Source organism: Nestor notabilis, unplaced genomic scaffold (genome assembly GCF_000696875.1).
Source record: "Nestor notabilis isolate BGI_N333 unplaced genomic scaffold, ASM69687v1 scaffold895, whole genome shotgun sequence".
In the NCBI taxonomy this organism is placed as follows: domain Eukaryota; kingdom Metazoa; phylum Chordata; class Aves; order Psittaciformes; family Psittacidae; genus Nestor; species Nestor notabilis.
In genome coordinates, this window is record NW_009929610.1 from 9993 (window position 1) to 31761 (window position 21769).

The 21769-nt window shown below is 38.9% G+C and overlaps 1 protein-coding gene across 1 annotated transcript in view; it reads left to right on the plus strand.

The window, feature by feature from the left end:
• The window catches only part of FANCM (Fanconi anemia, complementation group M), a gene marked incomplete at its 5' end in the record, with an annotated part of 46144 nt that overhangs the window by 1198 nt on the left and 23177 nt on the right, over positions 1–21769 (plus strand). The window contains 10 exons of the mRNA XM_010015048.1: positions 40–172; positions 2044–2145; positions 2550–2567; positions 2683–2785; positions 7048–7077; positions 8018–8165; positions 8797–9003; positions 11547–11781; positions 16489–16646; positions 17093–17245. Of these exons, the coding sequence (XP_010013350.1) occupies positions 40–172; positions 2044–2145; positions 2550–2567; positions 2683–2785; positions 7048–7077; positions 8018–8165; positions 8797–9003; positions 11547–11781; positions 16489–16646; positions 17093–17245 (1287 nt within the window). The remainder of the gene's footprint in view (positions 1–39; positions 173–2043; positions 2146–2549; positions 2568–2682; positions 2786–7047; positions 7078–8017; positions 8166–8796; positions 9004–11546; positions 11782–16488; positions 16647–17092; positions 17246–21769) is intronic.

Consider the following 21769-nt stretch of genomic DNA (forward strand, 5'->3'; position numbering starts at 1 on the left):
ACTTCCTAATTTAATGACGAATCTGTTTTGTTTTTACAGGGAGTACATCAAGGCATAATTGAAGGAGACTTTGCACTTTGTATCAGTTTATATCATGGTTATGAGCTGCTACTACAAATGGGAGTACGGTCACTATTTATCTACCTTTGTGGGATTATGGATGGATCAAAAGGTGAGATGTCTTCAGAAACATCCTTCCTTTTGTCTCCAGTCCTTCTCATTTAATTTATCACATCTGTGTGGCTAGGTTCACACAAAACAGCTTATGTAACAGATGGGTTGCCAATGTGATTGGTATTTTGTTCCACTTCACCCCCACAGGAAATGTGTTAGCACAATGTCAGAGTGTATTTGGGATAGTAAATGTGTTTTTATGGCAGCAGTTCTGAAAAGAGTAAGTCACAAACTGAACTTGGAGTAAGTGCCAGTAATATCTTTGGAGAGACAGAGAATAACCATTAAACAATTTAAACTGAGAAATTGTTTGGTCTTGTATAGCAATTCTTCCCCTTTAGCAAAATGCATGTATGCATGAGTTTTAAGCATCTGTGCCAGAAGACTACAGATCTGGTCACATCATGCTAGATATTTCTGTCTCAGATGTGCAGCATCTTCCATGCTCTCCAAGCAAAAAATAAAGTTGTTGTCTTTCTCTGTACCTCTTCTCATTTTCTCAAATGAAAATTGTGTGTACTATTCCAGATGTGGGTACGTACAGCATGAATTCATACAGTGATGCAAAGATACTTTCTGGTCTGGCCTCAGTTTATTTTCCTAATTCTATCACTGACTATTGTGAGTCTTTTGCAACTCTTCTTTTGCAGTCATTTTTAGACCTGTTGGGTTGTCATTGTTCCTTGGAAGACCTGGTTTGGTACTGATACTTTTTTTGAGGGGATAAATTTCAACATGGCAACGTCAGTCCAACTTCAAGTTTCTTTTAAATACTGAGTTTGGGAGGGGAAGGTTCCAGCTATTCAGATTAGCCCATGGTGTAGCTCTCTAGTTTCTTGTTCATTTTTGTTTATACTTCACTGTGTAACTGTGTGGTAACTTAAAAAATCTAATTTGCCTACATCATTGCTTAATTACAGTGACCCTGCTTCATCCTACATCTGAACCAAAAGCATACAGTGCTTGCTTCATATTATAGAATATATTTTTATAGTATCAATGAGCTAAAAAATTCTCATTAATTTTATGCTTTTGACATTTTTACCATTTATTACTTTTGCAAGTTCAGATTTTTTACAATTCTGATGGTGTAGTGCTGTTGTTAGGCCTAGGCACCAGAGAGCATTTCATGCATTGCCTGGTTTCTTGGATTCCTTAAAATCCCTGTCTGCTCCTGAAAGATGACTGGTGGAAAATAGTTCTAATAAGCAGGTCTTCTGTACTGGTGTCCTGCTAAGTTTGGTTTCTGGTTTGAGCAGAACAAAATTCTTTTTAACATTGACATAAAATCATTCAAGAATCTTCTGAATTTAAGCTTTTAGTGTAGGTTCTCTTCTTTTGGGTAACTGGCAGCAATTCAGTCTCACAAGATGATTTGGGTTGGAAGGGACCTTAAAGCTCATCCACTTCCAACCCCTGGCCACAAGCAGGGACACCTTCCACTACACCAGGTTGCTCCAAGCCCCGTCCAGCCTGGCCTTGAACACTGCCAGGGATGGGGCCACCACAGCTTCTCTGGGCAACCTGTGCCAGTGCCTCAGCACCCTCACTGTTTGTGGATTGTATGACTTTTCTAGTGCTAAATAGTTGATGTAACACTTTCTAGTTTACCTGGTCCTAATAGTAGAACCAGGCTTCTGTCTATACATATATTTTCATGTTTAAGTTAATGTTTTCATGTTTAAATTCGGTACTGGCATCTTCCTTGAAAAAAAATATTGGTGCCAAACTATGTTATTTTCTAAATCTAAAAATTATCTTTTAGCTCTTGAAAGGAGCTTGCTGCTTCTGAGAGCTTCTCTTTTGGATAGAAAAAAAATATATTCATTCTGGAGATTAGATACTAAATTATTTCAACTTTTTACTAAGGGTTAACCCGCACGAAGAATGAACTTGGTCGTAATGAGGACTTCATGAAGCTTTATCAGCAGCTCAGAGACATGTTTTTGGACACATCTTCAGCAAATGGAAGTATTTACAAGAATAAAACAGGTCAGTATTTCCCTTTCAGAGGCAGAATATTTACATTCCATTTAAATGAAACAGTAGGTACCTCTACATAGTTTGTTGATGAAGGTATGTATTTGCTGCGATATTCTTAGCTAATATTCTATATTCCAGGTTGTTTTCCCTAGACTTGTATCCATCCATGTATCCGTCTTCTCTTGGTGGTTTTAGCTACCTTCAAACAAGTTTACTATGTTTGAAGTTTTAAATTTGATTTAAGATGAAAGGTTAAAATAGTACTGTTTGACAATGCACCTTTTAGAGTGTGACTGTAACGCTAAAGAGTGTGACTAAAAAAGAGTAGCCACACTTTCTCAAAAACTGGGTTTAACAAATGTGCTTCATAAGTAGTTTACTATTATGTTTAGGGAATGCAATTAGAACTAGTGGCAGGAATTTGTATGTCTGACTCAGATAATTATGGGAAGAAATGAAGTTCACTAAAGCTTCATACTTGTTGCAGGTTTAGTTACATCTTTAATTGCTTTATTTCCTTTTCAGTGTTTGAAAATAAAAAAATTATCTATAGCCACCCAAAACTGAAGAAATTGGAGGAAATTGTAATAGAACACTTCAAATCCTGGAAAAGGGGATGTTCTGGTAAGTACCAACAACTCAGGGAAAAAGTATCTGAACAGCTGAACCTTGGATGAAAACAAGTAATATCCTACTGATTTATTTCCTAATTCATTCAAGTGCTTCATTATTGTTTTGTATGTTTGTATATCTTCTGTGTGGAGAAGTTCTCTTGAGAAGAACTATACCATGACATTTCCTTAAGGAAATCATTTTATAAGTTATTACTATTCATTTCATATAAACTGTTCTAACAGCTAAAACAGTGATAGTAAGCTCATTGTTAATGCTACCATGTCTCATGATTTCCATAGTCATACAATTTGTTCTGAAAACGATTGCTCAGTGTAGTGCTGCCACTACCTCCTGAAAAGTTATGATGCAGCGTATTTATAGATCTTAAGGATAAAAGCTCTGATATCCAGCCTTGTTGCCAAGCATAAGAAACTGAGGCACTGATTTGAAGTATAAAACCTTCAATTACATTTGTCTGTTTTTCATTCGTGTTCATCTTGACTGAACGGGAGAACAACACCACATACAACACCACAGCATGAGATTATGAAGCAAAGAATTCTGAATCATTCAGATGTCTGTGGTTTTAGAAAGTTTCAGCTGTTGATGAAAATTCTTTTCAGTTTCTTGTTGCAGCTGTTGCTTTTGGAATGATGACAGCAGTACCTATAAATTTGTTTTGTGAATATGTGCAAATGTGTTTAAGCCAGTTACTTTCTTCTTCCCCATCCTTCCTTCCCATTTATACTTCTTTCTGTCTTCCCTGCCTGCCTCCTAACTCCCTCCACATCTCTGTCTTGTTTCCTCTAACATCTTTCTAAGCTGTTGCCTCAAATTCTGTATTCTGTGCTAGAGTTGCTTTAACTGAGTTTCATATTTAATACTATTCCATCTTCTTTTGGTAGCATGAATTTTGCTGTCATTGAATCCCATCAGATATGTTTTTTCCTTGCAATGTTGGTCAGACATGTCTCTGAGTATTACTAACAGGTAATAAATATACAAATATTTCAATTTAATTTTTTGTGTCTGTGTGCATGAACCTGAGAAGTTAGTAGGCACAAACTGCAAATCTTTACTGTTTTAAGTACAAAATCACAGTAACTGTGCCAGAAGAAATACATCAACTTTTCTAGCATAATGGATGATCTATGGTAGCATATCGAGTCATACATTGAGCTAGGTGTGTCATGTTTTCCCCTGTCTTTCCTTCCTCCTGATCCCCATAGCCTCCTTTAACCTCATAACTAACATGCAAGGCAAGGCTATGGGGAATATAAGGCAACATTCTGACCACAGTTTTCTAGATGTATGCAGTTAAATTTAAAGCAAGTACAAACAAACAGTCCTGACATCTTTGTGTCTAAAGCAAGGCCAGAAAGCACTTTACAATTCACAGTCTGATCAGAGTTGCATGCATTCTAGTAACTAAGTTTATGCATCTTCAACCCAAATGCACCAGGCACGACAGAAATAGTGAGGCACTGTGAACTTCTCTTTTTGCTTTCTTATTCACTATGTCATAGTGTCTCTGATGATACCCTTTGAGCAAAACTTGTACTTCTGTGCCCAACCCAGGCAAAGCTATAGGTTGGCTGGAGAAGTGATTCAGAGCAACCTGCAGAGAAGGATTTGAGGATGTTGGTCAATGAGAAGCTCAGCATGAGCTGGCAGTGTGTACTAACAGCCCAGAAAGCCAACCATGTTCTTGGCTGCATCACCAGCAGCATGACCAGCAGGTCAAAGGAGGTGATCCTGCCCTTCTACTCTGCTCTCGTGAGATCCCACTTGGAGTATTGTGTACAGTTCTGGTGTCCTTAACATAAGAAGGACATGGAGCTGTTGGAGCAAACAGAGGAGGGTCATGAGGATGATAAGGGGACTAGAGCACCTCTTGAATGAAGACAGGCTAAGAGAATAGGGTCTGTTCAGCCTGGAGAAGAGAAGACTGTGTGGAGACCTCATAGCAGCCTTCCAGTATCTGAAGGGGGCCTACAAGGATACCAGAAAGGGACTCTAGGGGCTTTTCATCAGGGACTGTAGTGATAGAACAAGGGTTAATGGGTTCCAACTTAAACAGGGGATATTTAGGTTATATGTAAGGAAGAAATTCTGCCGAGTGAGGGTGGGGAGGGACTGGCACAGGTTGTCGAGAGAAGCTGTGGCTGTTCCATCCCTGGCAGTGTTCAAGGCCAGGCTAGATGGGACTTTGAACAATCTAGTCTAGTGGAAGGTGTCCCTCCCTATGGCAGGGAGCAGGGGGCTAGGTGATCTTAAGGTTCTTTCCAGCCCAAACTGTTCTATGATTCTGTGATTCTATGATTCTATCCTTACTCCCTGTAAGTTTACCTCTTGCAGGTAAACTCTAAATTTACACATACACAAGTAACTACACCCTAAATTCTGGGTTTGGACTCTGATGGAATAGAGTACAACCCATGTACTGACTTATTCCTCCTCCAGACAAGAATTTGTCACAAGTCTGTCAATAAAAACCTGAATATTTATTAAGATTCCAAACACAATCACATGTATTGTTGCTCCGTCAGAAAGCTCTGAAATAAAAGCCTAAATCATTTAGGTGAGCAGTGGAAAATACATGCAGCATTTGTATCAAAAATGCATCCAAGTGTATGGTATCTCTAGGGAAAACAAACAAAACCAAACAAACCCCCTGAACTTAACTGCTTTGTTCCAGTTACACATTGCTGAACTATTGTGAATCATGATTTACTGTGTTAATGCCTGTGTATTTTTATTTCTTTTTTAATGAATAACTACTCTGCAAAGCATTTTCCTTGAAAAGCCTGACATTTGAGATGAAAAAGGGAGTATTAATTAACCTAAGTCATTAGCCGTATCAGGAACAACAGCAGCTCTTCATTTGAAATGAAGCCTCTGAGATGAGAACGCCTGGCTGTAGTGCCAAGTTGTCTGTGCAAATTCTGAACTGGGTTTAGTCTGAACTTCCTGACCATGTAGCTGTCACCTTTGCTTTGTAAGGTGCACTTGCCAGCAATTCAGGTGAACATTCTGGCCAGCCCTTAAGAAACATTGGCTCAGCATAATGAGCTTCTGCCAGCTAATCTTCAATACCTGGATTATGTGTCAGATTGATTATGGGCTGCTAATGTCTTGAATTTTCTAAGTCTGGATTTGGATAAGGTCAAGGAGGTAACGGCAGTAGTGTAACTTTTTGCTTTTACCGTACAGGCACAAATGCTACTGAGCATTATTGCTATTCAAGTCATGAGAATGTGCTAAAAAGTAGGTATAGAATAAATGTTGTTCAGAATAAATTTAGAAGAGGAGAATAATACGAACTCATGTGAGTAAGATATATCCAGCCTGCACTTATTCTGGAATATTTAGCTTGTCAGTCTGCTCAGGATGGCAAATTATGCAGAACACATTCTATCAGTGTTGCAATTGTCTGGTTTCTAGCTAAAAATACTGAATCATATTCACCATTTCATTTCTAGGCCTTCACTGGGGACTTGTTTCTATACTTGACAGATGAACTCCCGTATGGCCTGCAGTAGAGTATCATAGAGTAATTCAGACTAGTTGGAGGGGACCTCTGGAGATCCCCATGTCTAACTTCCTTGGCTGTCAGCCTCAAGACTGAAAATTATTTTGACCAGAGGAAGCCACCTTCATAATCTACGTGTGAATTGAGGGCTCATCTTAAAAAGAAATGGGGAAAAATGGTTCGTTTTAGCTTCTCCTTTTTGAATTGTGATACTGAAAGCATTTCTGCATGTAGATATGCACAACTGAAAACTAAACCAGGATTTCTGATAGTTGGTCAGAAAGAGATATATATATGTATATACACACACACAAACTTATCTGTTACACTTAATGCTTTAACATCAAGAACTGTTGTCAAGCACCAAGTGCCTGCTCTTTATATTTCAAGGAAACAGCTTACATTCAGTCTTGAGAATGTTCATTCGTTGTCTAACCTTTCTTTCAATGAGATAGAGGTGTTTTGTGAAGAATTGTGTAAAAGAGGAGACCTTTATCCCTGGAAATCTGTTTCATTTCATCTCAGGGCTATGCCTAAGTAAGGCATGCAAGCTGTGCCAATTTCAGTAGTTCACTGTATCCTTTTTGAGATTCCCCTTTGTAAGATACTCTGGTTTGACTTTGCAGAATGCAGTAATGGGTGTGTTGTTTTAGTGTTTGGATAGGATAAACAGAAGCTGACTGCTCAAAAATGGTGTGTTGCTTGGCTTTTGTTTGTGCTCATGAAGGCGGATACCTTGTAAGTTTAAAAAAAAAAAAAAAAAAAGAAAAAAGGTTGAGTACTCAGAAGACAAAATCCGTGATGATGTAACATAAGAAACACTGTTTTGGTCAAAAGCACCTTCCTGAGAAGCTGCGTATCAATGCAATTATTTCCCCCTTTTCTTAGAAAGGGAAAAATGATCTTTGCTATTGAAGTGAGAAATACAACCAGTTGTGATGACAGATCATTCAAAAACAACAGAATATTGTATTAAGGGAAGTTTTTGCGTATTTCTGCTGTTGTGAGGATCCTAAGCTGTAGAACTAGAGAAAACTTGCTGTAGTAAATCATAGAAAGTTGATGCAGATCTCTTATATTCTGCTATGTTGTATTCTAGACTAATGGTAAGAGTGGTTTTATTCCTATGTATTGCTGACCTCAGCTGACTATGGGCAGTTAAGTAGCAGATTTAAAAGTTACATTGTAGGCTCTTTGGAAGAAGGTGTCTTAAACTTCAATACACTTGCCATCAAAGCTGAGCTTTTCAAAGTAACCTTAGAAATGGTGTCAGATATAAGACACTTTCACCATAGTTGGCATAAATTCTCCAAAATTATGTTACTGCTTTGATTCCAAAGAGGAATTGTTTGAGCAGGTGTATGTCAGAATCTTTTCTGGGGGGGTTAGTCTGAGCAATCTAAGAGGCTCCTAATTGTCAGTTTTCTCTACTGTTCCTATTTATTTATTTATTTATTTACTTTGATTATATTTTTTAATGAAATTCCTATTAAAGTCAATTTATTTGAGAAAATCAGAATGCAGTCTAGTTGGACAAAACCTTCCCAGTAAGCGAGGCGAGAGCTCTGAATGTGTAGTTTGTGGGATGACCTGTCCTTACTGTTTCATCAGTTATTATTTTAAAATTGTGCATAAAAATGCTTTTCTGGCTCTTTAAAATGAAATAGACCAAGTGATGCCTGGAAGCCCATCTGTGGATGCTGTGGGTACCAGAGTGATGATCTTCTCATCATTTCGGGACAGTGTGCAAGAAATTGCAGAAATGCTTTCACGGCTCCATCCGGTGGTTCGTGTGATGACATTTGTTGGCCACTCCACAGGCAAGAGCACAAAAGGCTTCACACAGAAGGAGCAACTTGAGGTAAAGAAAAGTTGAAACTTGTATTAGGAAATAGTGATAGAGAGTATTAATTGTGTAAATAACTACATGCATATCAATATAGATTGTATGGCAGTGACTGAACTTTAAACTGTCATTAGTAAATTCCTGTGTAGTTTAATTGCCTTCAGAGTTTCCAAAATTATACTTTCTATATTACCTTATATTAGCAACTGCTGACTTTCATATATCTGAGAATCTAGAGAAATATTCAAATACTTAGGGGATTTTTTTTTTCTTGTAGGTAAAAAAAAGTAAGCTATATCCTTAAATTTTGATCTAGAAAAGTAAAAAAAAAAAAATCACTCCAATAACCAAATAAAAATCAACCAACCAAAATATTTAATTGCAAAGTTGGGAGGATCGATTTTAGAAGGATGCCATGGTTGGAGTGAGAATAAGGTGTGCTTTTTTTTTTTCCTTTATTTTAGAACTGAAGAGTTGATATGTTGATGTTAACATCAGTGTGTGACAAATCCAGAAAGACCAAGTTTTGCAGTTTAAAAATATAAGCTAATTTTTTCAGTTTCTGTCTGCACCTAGAAATATTGCAAAGTGCGTATAAGAGGCTCTCTGGCTCACCTGCTAAATCTAATTTTAATTGTTTATTCAGGTGGTGAGACGCTTTCGTGAAGGTGGGTATAACACTCTGGTCTCTACCTGTGTTGGAGAAGAAGGCTTAGACATCGGAGAAGTTGATCTCATCATCTGCTTTGACGCTCAGAAAAGCCCAATTCGCCTCGTGCAGAGAATGGGCCGAACAGGGCGCAGGCGGCAAGGCAGGATTGTGGTCATCCTCGCCGAGGGGCGGGAGGAACGGGTGAGTGTGTAGCTTGCTTCTCACTGGGAAAACAAAGTGGCTTCTTTAGCCTGTTCCAGGAAAATCTACACTGTGCATTAAAACCCAGCAGCAATCGTGAGCACTCCTAGCAACATTTTAACTGGCCTTACAGGGAAGTAATAGTCCACGCTATTCTAAAAATGTGTGCTTTCTCAATGTGAAGAGCTTCAAGCCTTTGTTCTTAGTAACACTTATTTTGATAAAACGAAACTCAGAAAATACAGGGGGTTTGCCAAGGGTGCAGCACGACATGCGGAAGAGATAGAGATGAGCTCTGAGCATGGGAGGGCTAGAAGCGTCTCACCCTGAGCTGCTGACGACACTACGCTTTTAGACAAGTGCTTAGTGGTAGCAGACTTGCGTCTGAGGTCTGAAGAGATCAGCTTAAGTGGAAATCTACTTTTGCTAAATTCCTGAACCTCAGCTCTGAACTTGGAGTATAATTAATCGTCTCTGAGTGCAGGCTGCCCCTTGGGAAATCAGTGTACCAGTGGAAGTCTAAGCCTTGAGCTGTGAGCTGGGGAACCGATCTTCAGCTGTACCAGGCTGCTGCCCAGCGTCATCCTGCAGCCTGGCCCAGGGAAGCAGGCAGGGCAGGGTTTTTAGGCAGGAGGAGGCAAGGCAATCCCTGATGACATTGGTTTAGGGAGGGTGGTTGCAGAGGAATATGAACCTCCATCTGTATAGATTCATCATGCAATGCATCTTTAAATGCAAGGCATTTTTAGAGTGTACCTCATTGTTCTGGCTGCAAAGTAATTAATGGTCTCATGTTAATTTATGAGAATGTTTGTTTTAAATCAAACCACTTCAAGGCAATAATAAAGCTTTTGAAGAGATTTTATTGGGAAAATTTGACAAATGCAGGTCTGTAAGTTTGAGGTTGGACAAGAATTTCTGTTACAGAAGTGTTTGTTACTCTGGTCCCTGTGTTTCTGCACCTGGTTCAGCCATCCCGCATGGAAGCACACTGTGTCTCAGCCACGCACCGCTCATCATGCGATTGCACCCTGCTAATACCCTGGCTTCTCTGAGCCCTCAGTTTATGAACCTTCTACTTTGGCTGTATTCTAAGATGTGCTGCATTTGACTTGGATGTTTTAACATCATGTGACAGCTCAGTTGCTTGTGCATCAGCCTGGAAGGGAGCTGTAAGCTGCTGATTTGAACTGGTAGGAAGGGAAGGGCTCAGAGGCACAGTGACCTCACAACCTCTCAGGCTCTTCTAGGGCCCAGCTGACACTCCCTGAAAAAAAGGAAAACAAAACATACTGTCTCTGTACAGCACAGTAGCAGTTCTGTTAAATAATGCGTTGGATGATACTTTTTTTTCCCCCCTTAAAACTTTTTTGCCTGTTCTAGGACTAAAAAGACATCTATTGGAATGCCTGAGGGATGGTTCATTAGAGCTAGCTGTTAGGCTTTTCTAGTTTTAGTCGGAGGGCATCTTCTTGTGTCCGTTTTCTCTAATTCTGGTTTCCAAAGATCATCTCTCAAAAGAACATAGCTGCCATACTGTCATACTCAGAGCACTTAGGCAGACTAACTGGGCATGCTGTCCGCATTGATGACCTGTCACATAGACAAGAATATTAGGACCAGAAATACTCAGGGTGGTGTGGGGAGACACTCTTACAGAGGGGGCACCATTTTCTTCACCTAGTTTCTCCATCTTTTTCTTGGTTCTTCTGTTGTGCAATAAAAATAGAGTGTAACTGAAAGGATTGGGAGCACATATGACATTAACTAATAATCTTATGCCTTTTTTTTCCTTGACCTCCTTTCTTTGTTTCTGATGTAATCTAATTCACATCATCCCTGTATCTGATGCAGAGTGTACATTCCACCAGACAAGAGCTGCGTTTCCTTTCTCCCAGGTGGTGTGGCTACTTTTGATCTGTTTACAGAGTGTGAAAAGCTGTATGTTATTTCATACTTTGTATTGTTTGGAACTTAAAGAACAATTGCTGTTCTTTGGCACTTCCTCGCTTTTTGGTACATTTGCTTTCATTGGTTTACCTAGGCACAAAACAATGATAATTCAAGTGGAATTTGACTGAGATATTTTAGTATATAAAAAAAAAAAAAAAAATTAGTGGTATGTTTTGATGTATTCATTGTCAGATTTTCAATAAAACCTTGTTGCTTTGTTGTTTTCTTCTATGTCCTCCAGTTCCTTTCCCCTCTCTGCTTTGGTTGCCATAATGCGGAGGCATCCAGCAGGTCTCGAACTTCAAGTTCAAGAACGTAAATGACCAGTTATGCTGACCTAACTGATGATACTCACGGAAGAGGGAATATGGTTGGTTCTTGGGGCCTTGCATTGTATTTTATTTTAGTTGTGTTTAAGGAAGTGAAGAAAAATGAACAAAAAACCCCAAACAAAATCAAAACAAAACCCATCTTTATAAGGGAACATAAAGTTATGAGATACCCCACAGACGCTCGGGTGTTCTTTTACTTTTGCTCAAGTCATGCGAAAAAACAGTCACACAACATATGATTTGTCTTCTCTTTTACAGACTTACAATCAAAGCCAGTCTAACAAAAGGAGCATCGACAAAGCTATTTCAGGAAACAAAATGCTTCATTTCTACCAGCATAGCCCGCGTATGATTCCAGAAGGCATAAATCCAGAGATGCATAAAATGTTTATTACTGCTGAAAAATATGAACCAAGCAATTCAAGAATGCTTTCCAAAGAGAGAAGATCTAGTTCCCTCCAGCATAAATCTGCTCTCTTTTCCTGTGTCACTGGTAAGAGGATTATGTTGCTTTCCTAAGTACTGCGTAAGCTGCTATCTCATGTCATTATATCAAACCTGTGTGCTCACGTGAGTTTTGGTTCTCTAGCAAAAATGTCATTTGTGTCAGCTGTAGCCTTTCAACTCTGATACTGTGCTGGTTGCTGCTTCGATTCCTCATCCTTTAACATCCTCAAATCACAGTTCAGTCCTTAAATACCTGTACTTCAAATCAGACGTTTGTTTCATCTTTCTCCATTGAGCTTCTCATGGAGTCGGTGACTGAAGGTCAGAAACTCCAGCTACAAACAGAAGAGGCAAAAGTTAATGATGTTTTCTGAAGACTTCTGCTATACCTGTGTCAGGTGGTATCATTGTCACTTAAATGTTTAGTGATAATTATATACCAAATCTGGTTTTGAGCTTTAACAGTTAATGTTTTTGGTTTTGTTTTGGTTTGGTTTTGTGTTTTTTATGCAAGAAAAGTATGTCTTATACCTTTGTAAATTACAATAAAACAGAAATGCTTAAAAACTAAAGGATTTTAAGGGGAGGAAAAGGAGAAATCAAGGGTAGGATTTTTATGAATTACATACATCCTTGGAGGAAAATTAATCTAAAAAGAGAAATAGCTCTTTTGTTGATGCAGTTGCATGGCGCTGAAATGCTCAGTAAAAGGAACAAAATTACAAGATATGAGGAGAGAGCTAGGTTTTTTAAATGCTTGGAAGTCCACATGCTAGATCTCCTTGGTTAAGTGCTTTCTGTAAAGACCAATAGCAACCTCTTGGAACTCCTGAAAGCCTTGGGAAACTTTATATTTTGGTGTCTGCGTAGTTAGACTTCAGAGTTCCTGGTTTTTAAATGCTTCTGATCACAACATAGAAAGGGGATGCAAGCTAGAAAATCATGCAGAAAAAAATCAGCTTCCGCTTGGGCCTCCAAAATGGTTTGTGCTAGCTCCCATTTTGCAGGGTAGAAATGTAATGGGGAAGAATTAGTGTTGATAAATCAATCTGTCTATGCCATCCTCAGCCCAATCTCTTTGTAAGTATGCATGTGTGGAGACACAGCTGTGGCATGGTTGTGATGATGCTCCTGCCCATGCTGTTTCCTGATACATCTCTGGTGCCTTCATGCTTGTCTGGGTTTTGTGCACAACCCAGATGGAGGCCAGTGAGGAAAACCAATGACAGAACAGACAGACACAACTTGCAAGAAAACAAGCAAAGGAAAACATGGAATTAAAATAAGCCTGTCCTAGGAAACAAAAATGAGGGGCAGTAGGTGCATAAAGAAAATAATATGCTGAGCATGTTTTCTGCTGAGCATTTCCAAGGCTGTAATTACCAGGTTCCTTTCGTGTGAAAGAGGTTGGCAGCTGCCACAGCTGAAGTGCCTATTCTGTCAGCTGCCAAAGGTGAACGTGATCAACTGCCCATCTTGAAAACATGAGTTACATGAGTTCAAATCATCAAGCACCAGCTTTGTGTTGAAGTCCCCTTCATTACTGTATGAAGGAAGTGTCTGTTTCTGATTTTAATGATAATTGAGATAAATCTCAAAAAAAAAAAAGAAAAAAAAGAGAAAGGCCTCTGGTTTGTTTTTGTTTTGTTTTTTCTTCTTTTTTTTCCAGATTTTCATTTCTCCTTATTTCAGTGCCCTCATCCACATTAGAAAGTTGAAGAAGTTAGTGGTACTGAATAAGCTGTGTATGTTTGTATTTATGCTGTCTTACATTTCACTTGTTCAGCTGAGGCTCAGCTGCTCTTCAGGTTTGTCTATGAAAGAATACATCTGCACAGATACTGTAGTACCATGGGCAGAAGTATTGTAGTAACTTCAAGTGGTTTTCCTCTTTTCTAGTTAAATATTTCCTGTTTTTCTTGATTTGAATTTATTTTCTTTTAATTGTAGACTGTCCTTCCACTTCAGAACCTCTTTCATAAATTGTATCTGTTTGTCAGTACCAGAAGGACACATTATTCTTGTTCTGCCCCATCACTAACCCAGTGTGTTCTTCACTTATAGGAGCTTTTCTGCAAAGAGTACAGCTACAACAGCAAAATTCCCATTACTCGGCAGTCCTTTTACATCGTTTCTTCTAAACTGAGATTCTTTTCTGTCTTTGTTTTTCTAACGAGCTTGCTAAAATTGAGCATATTTAGTAAATGCAGTAAAATCAAAAAGCACTTGAGAAAGAATATTTTTGTGCTTAAAATGGCTTGTACTCACTGGTGGAAAAATCTGGGCAAATATCTTTGGAGACAGCTCATGGTTTTTATGGTCATCTTTTGTTATAAAATGAGAATAACAATCCCACAATATAATTGAAAAGGTGAAAGTGCTGGAAGTCTGGATAATCATTTCTAACATTATTGTAAGTTCTCTGCCAGTCTCTTTTCATTTTTGTTAGGTTTCGCCTGATGTACACCCTCAGTCCTGTCAGACTTTATGATGTGTTTCCTCATGTAAGTTGAGTAGAACAACAATGGAGAGGGTTAAAAATGTTAAAACATAGAAGTGAGAACTTGCAGAATAGTTTGCTTTAAGGTCATTTTTCTTCAGTGTGAGATCTGCTTCAGTTTCCCTCCCTGTGTAACAGCAACTAGGTTGTATAACTGAAAAAGGGTTTGAAAGTAGACTTCAGTCCCTGCTTTCGTTCTTCAGCCTTCTTTCCCTGCACTGTAAGAAATTGTTGTTTCTAGTGAAGGGAGAAGTTAAGCAACTTGTAATTTAGGCAGTAACCTGCTGTACCACATTGCTTGTCTGCTTTACCAGCCAGGGGGATTCCTTTCCTTTCCCCTCAGGGAGATCTGTTGTGCTTTCTTCATGTACAGAGTCTGTTTTCTTGACAGCCAGAAATACTTGCTTGGCTCAGAAACAGAAGCAGAAAGTCCAGAGCTTTCGAGAAATACCTGTTACTGAATTTTGCCAGCTGCTAGAGGCATTCATGCCTGTATAGTGTTACACTGTGGCTATCGTAGGATCCCCTTGTCTTTGTCAAAAGTTCTTCTCCTCTAGAGCAGGAACAGAGAACATAGAGAACTGAAGCTATCTGTTGTTCTTGGTGTTTCCTTGAACATGGCAGCAGTTCACCACTTGAGCTGTTTGGGAAAGTTCTGATACACTGTCTGTACTATCGTCTGTCCTTAAGAGCAGGAGAGAACCTAAACCAGATCTCTTTGTCTGCAAAGTTTTACTTCTACTGTCCAGCTTTTCCTATCTAAAAACTTGCTGTTTGAAAATACATAGTTGATTCCTTGGTAAGCCATCTTTTTCCTTCTTGATTGTGACAATAAGTCTTAAGTGAAGCAGCAGAAGTCACTTTGAACTGGCCCAGGGTGTTAGGTTTTGGTTACAACTGAGGACTTTTTTAGGCCTTTACTTTCTACCTTGTTCAGGCAATACTGTCCAGATTTCCAGGCTAATCCAAGATTGACATACTCTTTCTTGGTGTGTGGGTGTTGAATATAAACTGCTGGAGCAGACCTAATACTTAACTGTTCTTACAAACAATAGGAAAGGCTGGGAGATAACACTTTTCTGATAAGTGTTCTTAATTTTCATTTTCTTCATGTCTCTTTTTTTCCTCTACCAGGTCCTTGAGCAGTGTGTTAGCTATAAAGGGGTGTACCATCTCCTAGACAAAAGTTAAAATTATTTTAGTAGCAATATTGATCTTCTGGGTTTGTTTTTTTTTAGCGTTTGGTTTTGGTTTGTTTTTTAATGATGGCCTTAATAGAACTTCAGTGTTGGTTAGGTTTTTCCAGCCGTGAAAGACTTCTTTTCTGAACAGCACTTAAACCTAGTACTCTGAACCGTCAGGGTTCTGGTTTTGAGTCTCTAATAAACATTGTCATACTATCCTGTGGAGACACAGTCTCTGGCAATTGTAACTTGAGAGGATTGAAAGGTACAGGCGGATTCCTTTTATGTGGCATTAATTCAGAATAGGGAGTTGGCTTCAGATTGATCCTGTCTGCAGAGCGATTGTTAAATTAACTTCATTTTCTCCAAGCTTCATACATCTGGGCTGAATGCAGTCGCATTCTTAACATGCTCTTAACACTGATTCTTTGGATGTTCACTTGCTATTCATACTGATGGCTGTTTTGAGGGATTTGGCATTTTTTGGATAGTGGTGGTATCAAGGCTTGTTGTGAGACTGGCAAAGATGACTTCATGTCCTTGTCATCATTGGAGTGTACTTGCTCAGAGTCTTGTCTGCAGCTGCCATATGATCACTTATCTTGTTTTTATCTATACTTCTCACTTGCACTTATGAGTCTAAATGAAACTCGGGAGAATATTTTCTTCTTTCCCTGCTCCTGGGGAATTTTGGTACTACTTTTGTTTCTGTCCTAATGACTAACAAATATTTTTACCACAAGAAGTTGATGTTGCTTTCCTGTATTTAAAAAACAGCTTAAGAAAAAAAAAAAAAGCTGTTTATTCCCCAAGGTCTCTGAGACACATGTTTAGAAATTCAAGCCATGTATTCTACCTGTTTACTATACCATCTTTAGGGCCTATAGGTATTTGATATATCTATTTGTATCTGTCTTTCTAGATCTTTGCTTATATGATGCCTGCCCCCAAAACAAATTTAATAGATAGGTATTTTTTTCTTTTGACTGCTATCATAGAAAATTCTTTTTATTCTTTTTATTTTCTTAAAGCAGGTAACATTTTCCTGTTTTTATTTTTCCTCCCATAGGCCAAAAGCAAATGCACTGTCATGAGAATTGGTCTCTGTCGTCTGAGGAGTTTGAAATATGGGATAGACTTTACAGGATTAAGGAAAGTGATGGAATAAAGGAACCGATATTACCTCAAGTTCAGTTTGAAACCTTAGAAAACCTGGAAGAAATATCAGTGAGTTTAACTGAAATGTAATGTTTCCTTTGACATGAAGCTTAAAGGATACCTTAAGTAACAGACTTAACTCTGAAGCTGAAAGAGGTCTACATTAAAATGCAATTTTGAGAATTATATGTATATTTTTGAGGTGAAGAATTTAGGATTAGATGTTTGAAATGGAGTTTTGAGGTTAAACCTGTAAATAAAAAAAATACATCAAGAAGTCTTTCAGTATCCATTAAACTTTTGTTTGTGTTTCTATGAACTTTGTGCAGGATGCTGTATTCATGATGGTATTGTATCAACACTTTTTCATTCCCTTGTTTATTGAACTGTAAAAGAGTTACTGAAAGAAAACCTCAAGCTTTATAAGCTCTTTTCTGATTTAGAGAAGTGGAAATAGTTTTGCTAAACAATTTCCTGATTAAAATCTCCTAACCCATCTTAATTTCAAACTGCAGAAGCACAAAAAGGAGGCTACGCATGAACTTTCCTTATCTGAATGGATAATTTGGCAGAGTCGTCCTTTTCCTACATCTTTGGTTGGTCACTCGGATCGTTGTTACCATTTTATCAGTGTTATGGAAATGATAGAACAGATGAGACATGAACAGGTAAGGAGTTTACATCTGGCTGGCTGTAAACATGCACAAATATTTAATACACAATTAGGTTACTTAAAAAATGAATGCTCTAGTTCTGTCTAGTCAGCTGAAACAAAAAGTGGGGAAGTGTTTGTGTGGGGCTAAAAGTTAGTCACTGAGAAGTGAATAATATGTATTTAATTTTGGTTTAAAATATCTCCCACTGGTATTCTGTTATTCCTCATTTTTTCCACAGATGTTGTTTCAAAACAGTGTTTCCAAAAAACCCCACATCATTCTTTCTTTAATGGATCTAAGTATCATTTTTTTACAAAAAAAACTTAAATACAAGAACTACATATGTCAAGGAGCGAAGACACCAAGACTATTAAAACTATTCCAGAGTGTAATAGGAATTGGAAATAATTTTGTATCCTGTATCCACACCAAATGCACCCCATAAAAATATTTCAGGAATGTATTGTATGTTTGAAGGTAGTTGTGGTTTGATGCTTTTTGGTTTGTTTTCTTTGAAAGCTTTAATTAAAAACCTAATTGTTTCTAAGAGTTAAAGGATAAGAGGAGGGCAGTCAAACAAATATGGATGAAAACCATGTGAGAGAGAAGCAGATTCGCCTTTGTAGTGAAAGATACAGGCAAGAAAATGTGTGTAGATGTTGCACCCATTGACAGTGCCTGAAGACTTCAGTTGTTCACCGCTCTTTTTTTCCTCCAGTTTGTCTCTTCTATGTGCCACAAATACTGCTTTTTAGTGCGTAGAAGTTTTCTAGGTCATCAGAACCTGTTGCTAAGCTGCCAGTTTCCTGAATAACGAGACTAATCAAGGAAGAGAATAGCGACATTGTAGTTGTACTCCTCGCTAGGGAAGTGTATTAATGGAAGGTTGTAAATAAAACTTTCAGAGCTAAGATAAGCTTCTCTGCTTCATCACAGAACAATGGCATTCTTGACTTCTTTGAGAGTCTGTGTTCCCAAGCTAGGGTCAAGAACACATTGCCAGAGAGAGGGCTTTGGGGATAGTTCAGCAATGGAGAACTGAAAGAAGTCAAGAGGTAAAGAAATCATTACAAAATATAGAATTGCCCTTCTAATTGAGGATTTCCTTCCCCATCAGGCACTTGAAGTATTTGTGACTTAAGTTCCTTTTGTGAAACTGCATTAATATCAGAAGTCTGTTCAGGTTCTCAAGCACCTTTAAAGTTGTAGATGCTAAACCAAAATCTGTCACCCTTAAAATAATTTACAGAGCAAATATTTTAGTCACCAAGCAAGTCTTCAGTCTTCTCCCCCAAACTCTGCCAAAGTAAGTGCCATTAATTATAAGGAAAGCAGAATATCAAATGCTTACTTTCACAAGCAAGCATTTACAGAACTTTTACAGAGGTAGGTCTACCTACTGTCTCTCATGAGACTGAGACAGCCCAGCTCACCTACCTCTGCTCTCTACTGTGCAGCAAATAGAGAAGTTGTCACATCCCAGAACTATGGGGAGGCCCCATGGGTTTTCACACTTTGGTCATCACTTTACATTTTGCTTAGCTTTGACGGCCAACGAGCACAAGCAGGACATGTTGGTGCTGTGTTCCCTGTGTAGCTCTTCACTCAGAATTCCTGCTGATGTGCTGCGGTAGCAAGTCCTGCTGATGTGCTGCGGTAGCACACAAGCTCTCAAGCTGAGTACTGCAGAGCAGTCCTGCCTACAGTCTGCTGCAGTGCTGCAGAGAGCTGCAAACAGCAGTGCAAACTGCTGGAAGATCTGTGTCAGAAAAGAAGGGATACAACTATTAATTGATAACAAGTTGCCTTTCACTATTTCTAATTTAACAGCTATATGTCAACTTAATTGTGATACACTGTAGGTAATGTTCTCACAGTCAAAAGACTGGGACTGCCTGTTATTTCATTCCACTGTCTTCCAGCTCAGAGTTTCAGGCATTATCTGTATTGATTTCCTGCCAGCTTTCTCTGGTCTGTCTTAACTAGTCATAGGTGGAGATGCTGAACTTTTTCATCAGTTACAGAAATCATAATTGGATGTCACTGGCATACCAGAATCACCTTGTAATGACTCCACTGAATAGGAGAGGTTACAACATGAGACATCACTCCATGCTGTTGAATTCTTCCAGGGAAGAACAGCACTAGCAGTAACCTGACAAGGTTGACATGATAGAAGCTGTAATCAGCACTGAACACCCAGTTTTTAAACTTCAGTTGTTGGCTTCTTTTTTATCTAAACCAAATTGTCAAGGTGCAAGGACATCAAAGTTTCACCATAATTGTTTCACGAAAACCAAAGATGCATCTATTCTACCAGCACTGACAGGGATTTCTTGTATGCAAATATTCATATTTTCTTAAGTCATCCTTGACTCCTTTGAGTGGCACAGTCTTCCCAAGACAGGATATGTTCCCACTGAAATTCACCAAAGGGAACGAAAGTGAATGATGTATGCTATTTTTACGGTGGAATTGCCTTGGAGCAGTCACTGTGCGGTGGCAGTCCTTACTTATCATACAGATTACACCAGCAAAAACTTGTTGCCCTGCAATTTGGCAGAGCATAATCTTCCATACTGCTAATGAGAGAGCATGTGTGAGTGTGGGGAGGTGGTTTTGGTTTCCTGTTACCACCAGTCTTCTCTTAATTCAGTCTTTCTACAGCTTCAATTCTGGTGAATCAGAAAAGGCATACAGATTAAAATTAGTATAACTATAGACTGAGTCAGACCATAGAAATTTTCATTGTAAAATATCTTCTTTAAAAAAAAATAAAAATCTCTTTTCTAAGTCATTTCTGTTAGTGAATGCTGTTTGAGGGCCATCACTATTACCACAGAGCAGTTCAGTTTGGACCTGTGGAGCTATGGACCAGTCCAGGACCTATGTAGATCAAGCAGCTGCAGCCTTGACAAATCAAGCCTTTGGGATCTCCAAGGCTGGAATCCCACCACTTCTCTGGACCCCATGGTCAGCATTTGATCACCCACACGGTAGAAAAATTCTAATACCTACAGAAATTTCTCTTGCTTTGTGTTGTATGCATTAACTCTGGCCTCAGCATACCTCTGGGAAGCCTGGCTCTGCCTTCCCTCTGCTCTTAAATGAGATGAAGATGGTAATAATATCCTCTCTTCTTATGACTGAACAGAGTTCCTTTGTCTTCCTTGAACATCCTCGTGCTCCAGCCCTGTGACAGTTTTGGCTACTTCTGCTGGACTTGATCCAGTCAAGGATATTTCATAGAATCACAGAATGGTTAGGTTTGGAAAGGACCTTAAAATCATCTAGTTCTAACTCCCTACCAGGAGCAGGGATGCCCTACCCTAGACCATGTCGCCTAAGGCTCTGTCCAACCTGGCCTTGAACACTGTACTCGGAGCCCAAGCCTAGACTAAGCACTCCAGATGTGGTCTCAGAGATGATGAACCAAGGAGACTAAACCGTTCCCTTGCCCTGCTGGCAACTGTCTTACTAATGGAGCCTGGGTGTGATCATCTCCGTTGCCGCAAGGGCACACTGCTGTCTTGGTTTTTCTGTTGTGAGGTTTCTGTCTTCCTGCTTAGGACCTTCTGGACCTCAGCCCTGCCCTCAACCATGCTTCCCCTTGCCTGGTATCACCTGCAAACCTGCTGAAGGTGCACTCTGTACTATAATCAGTATAAGTAATAAAAAGGTTAAGCACTCAAAACCTCTGAGAAACACTCCTAGCAGCCAGCCACTGGCTGGACTTCATACCAGTCCTCAAACCACTTTAATCACAGAGGTCCAGCCAGCTGTCCACTTACCCAACCACATCTCATGAGTTTAGCTATGAGATTGTGCCAGAAACTTTGCTAATGTCAAGGTAAACAACATCCACTGCTCTTCTCTTGCCCACAAAGCTGGTTACATCTTCATAAAAGCCAGTCTCAAATTCTTGATCCCTATGTGTTCTGCATGCTTGCTGGGACATTCTCATGAAAGCTGGAATGTTTTCTTAATAGTTTGATTTGAAGTTTGTACTTTAAACTTAAAATAAGAAGAAATAAAACATTCATGTAGCATTCTGATTACACACTTCTAATTTTTCCCTATGATATAGTATTCCCAACATTAATGCATATAAAATAGTTCACATCAGGATCTTTCAAAAATTAAGCAAGCTTTGCCAAAACCTGATTATGCCCCATTGCCCATATCTGGACCTACGGGGAGGCATGGATGGTTTACTTTAACAGTAACTACTACACTGATTCTTTTTCATACTGTAGAGTACTTGTTCTTAGAAGAACATATTAATGAAAAATGCAAAAGTAGAGCAAAATTAAATGAACTTAGAGTTTTGTACATAACGTTTTGACTTTTACACACCTACTAAAACATGTTTATGTAGGTGGGTATGTCTCAACCGTATTCCTAAGTTTGATATAGGTGTGAGTGACTGTGAGGGTGAAGTTCCCCTGACAGAAAGATCATGGAATCACAAAATAGTTTTGATTCAAATGGATCTTAAAGCTCATCCAGTTCCAACCCCCCTGCCATGAGCAGTGA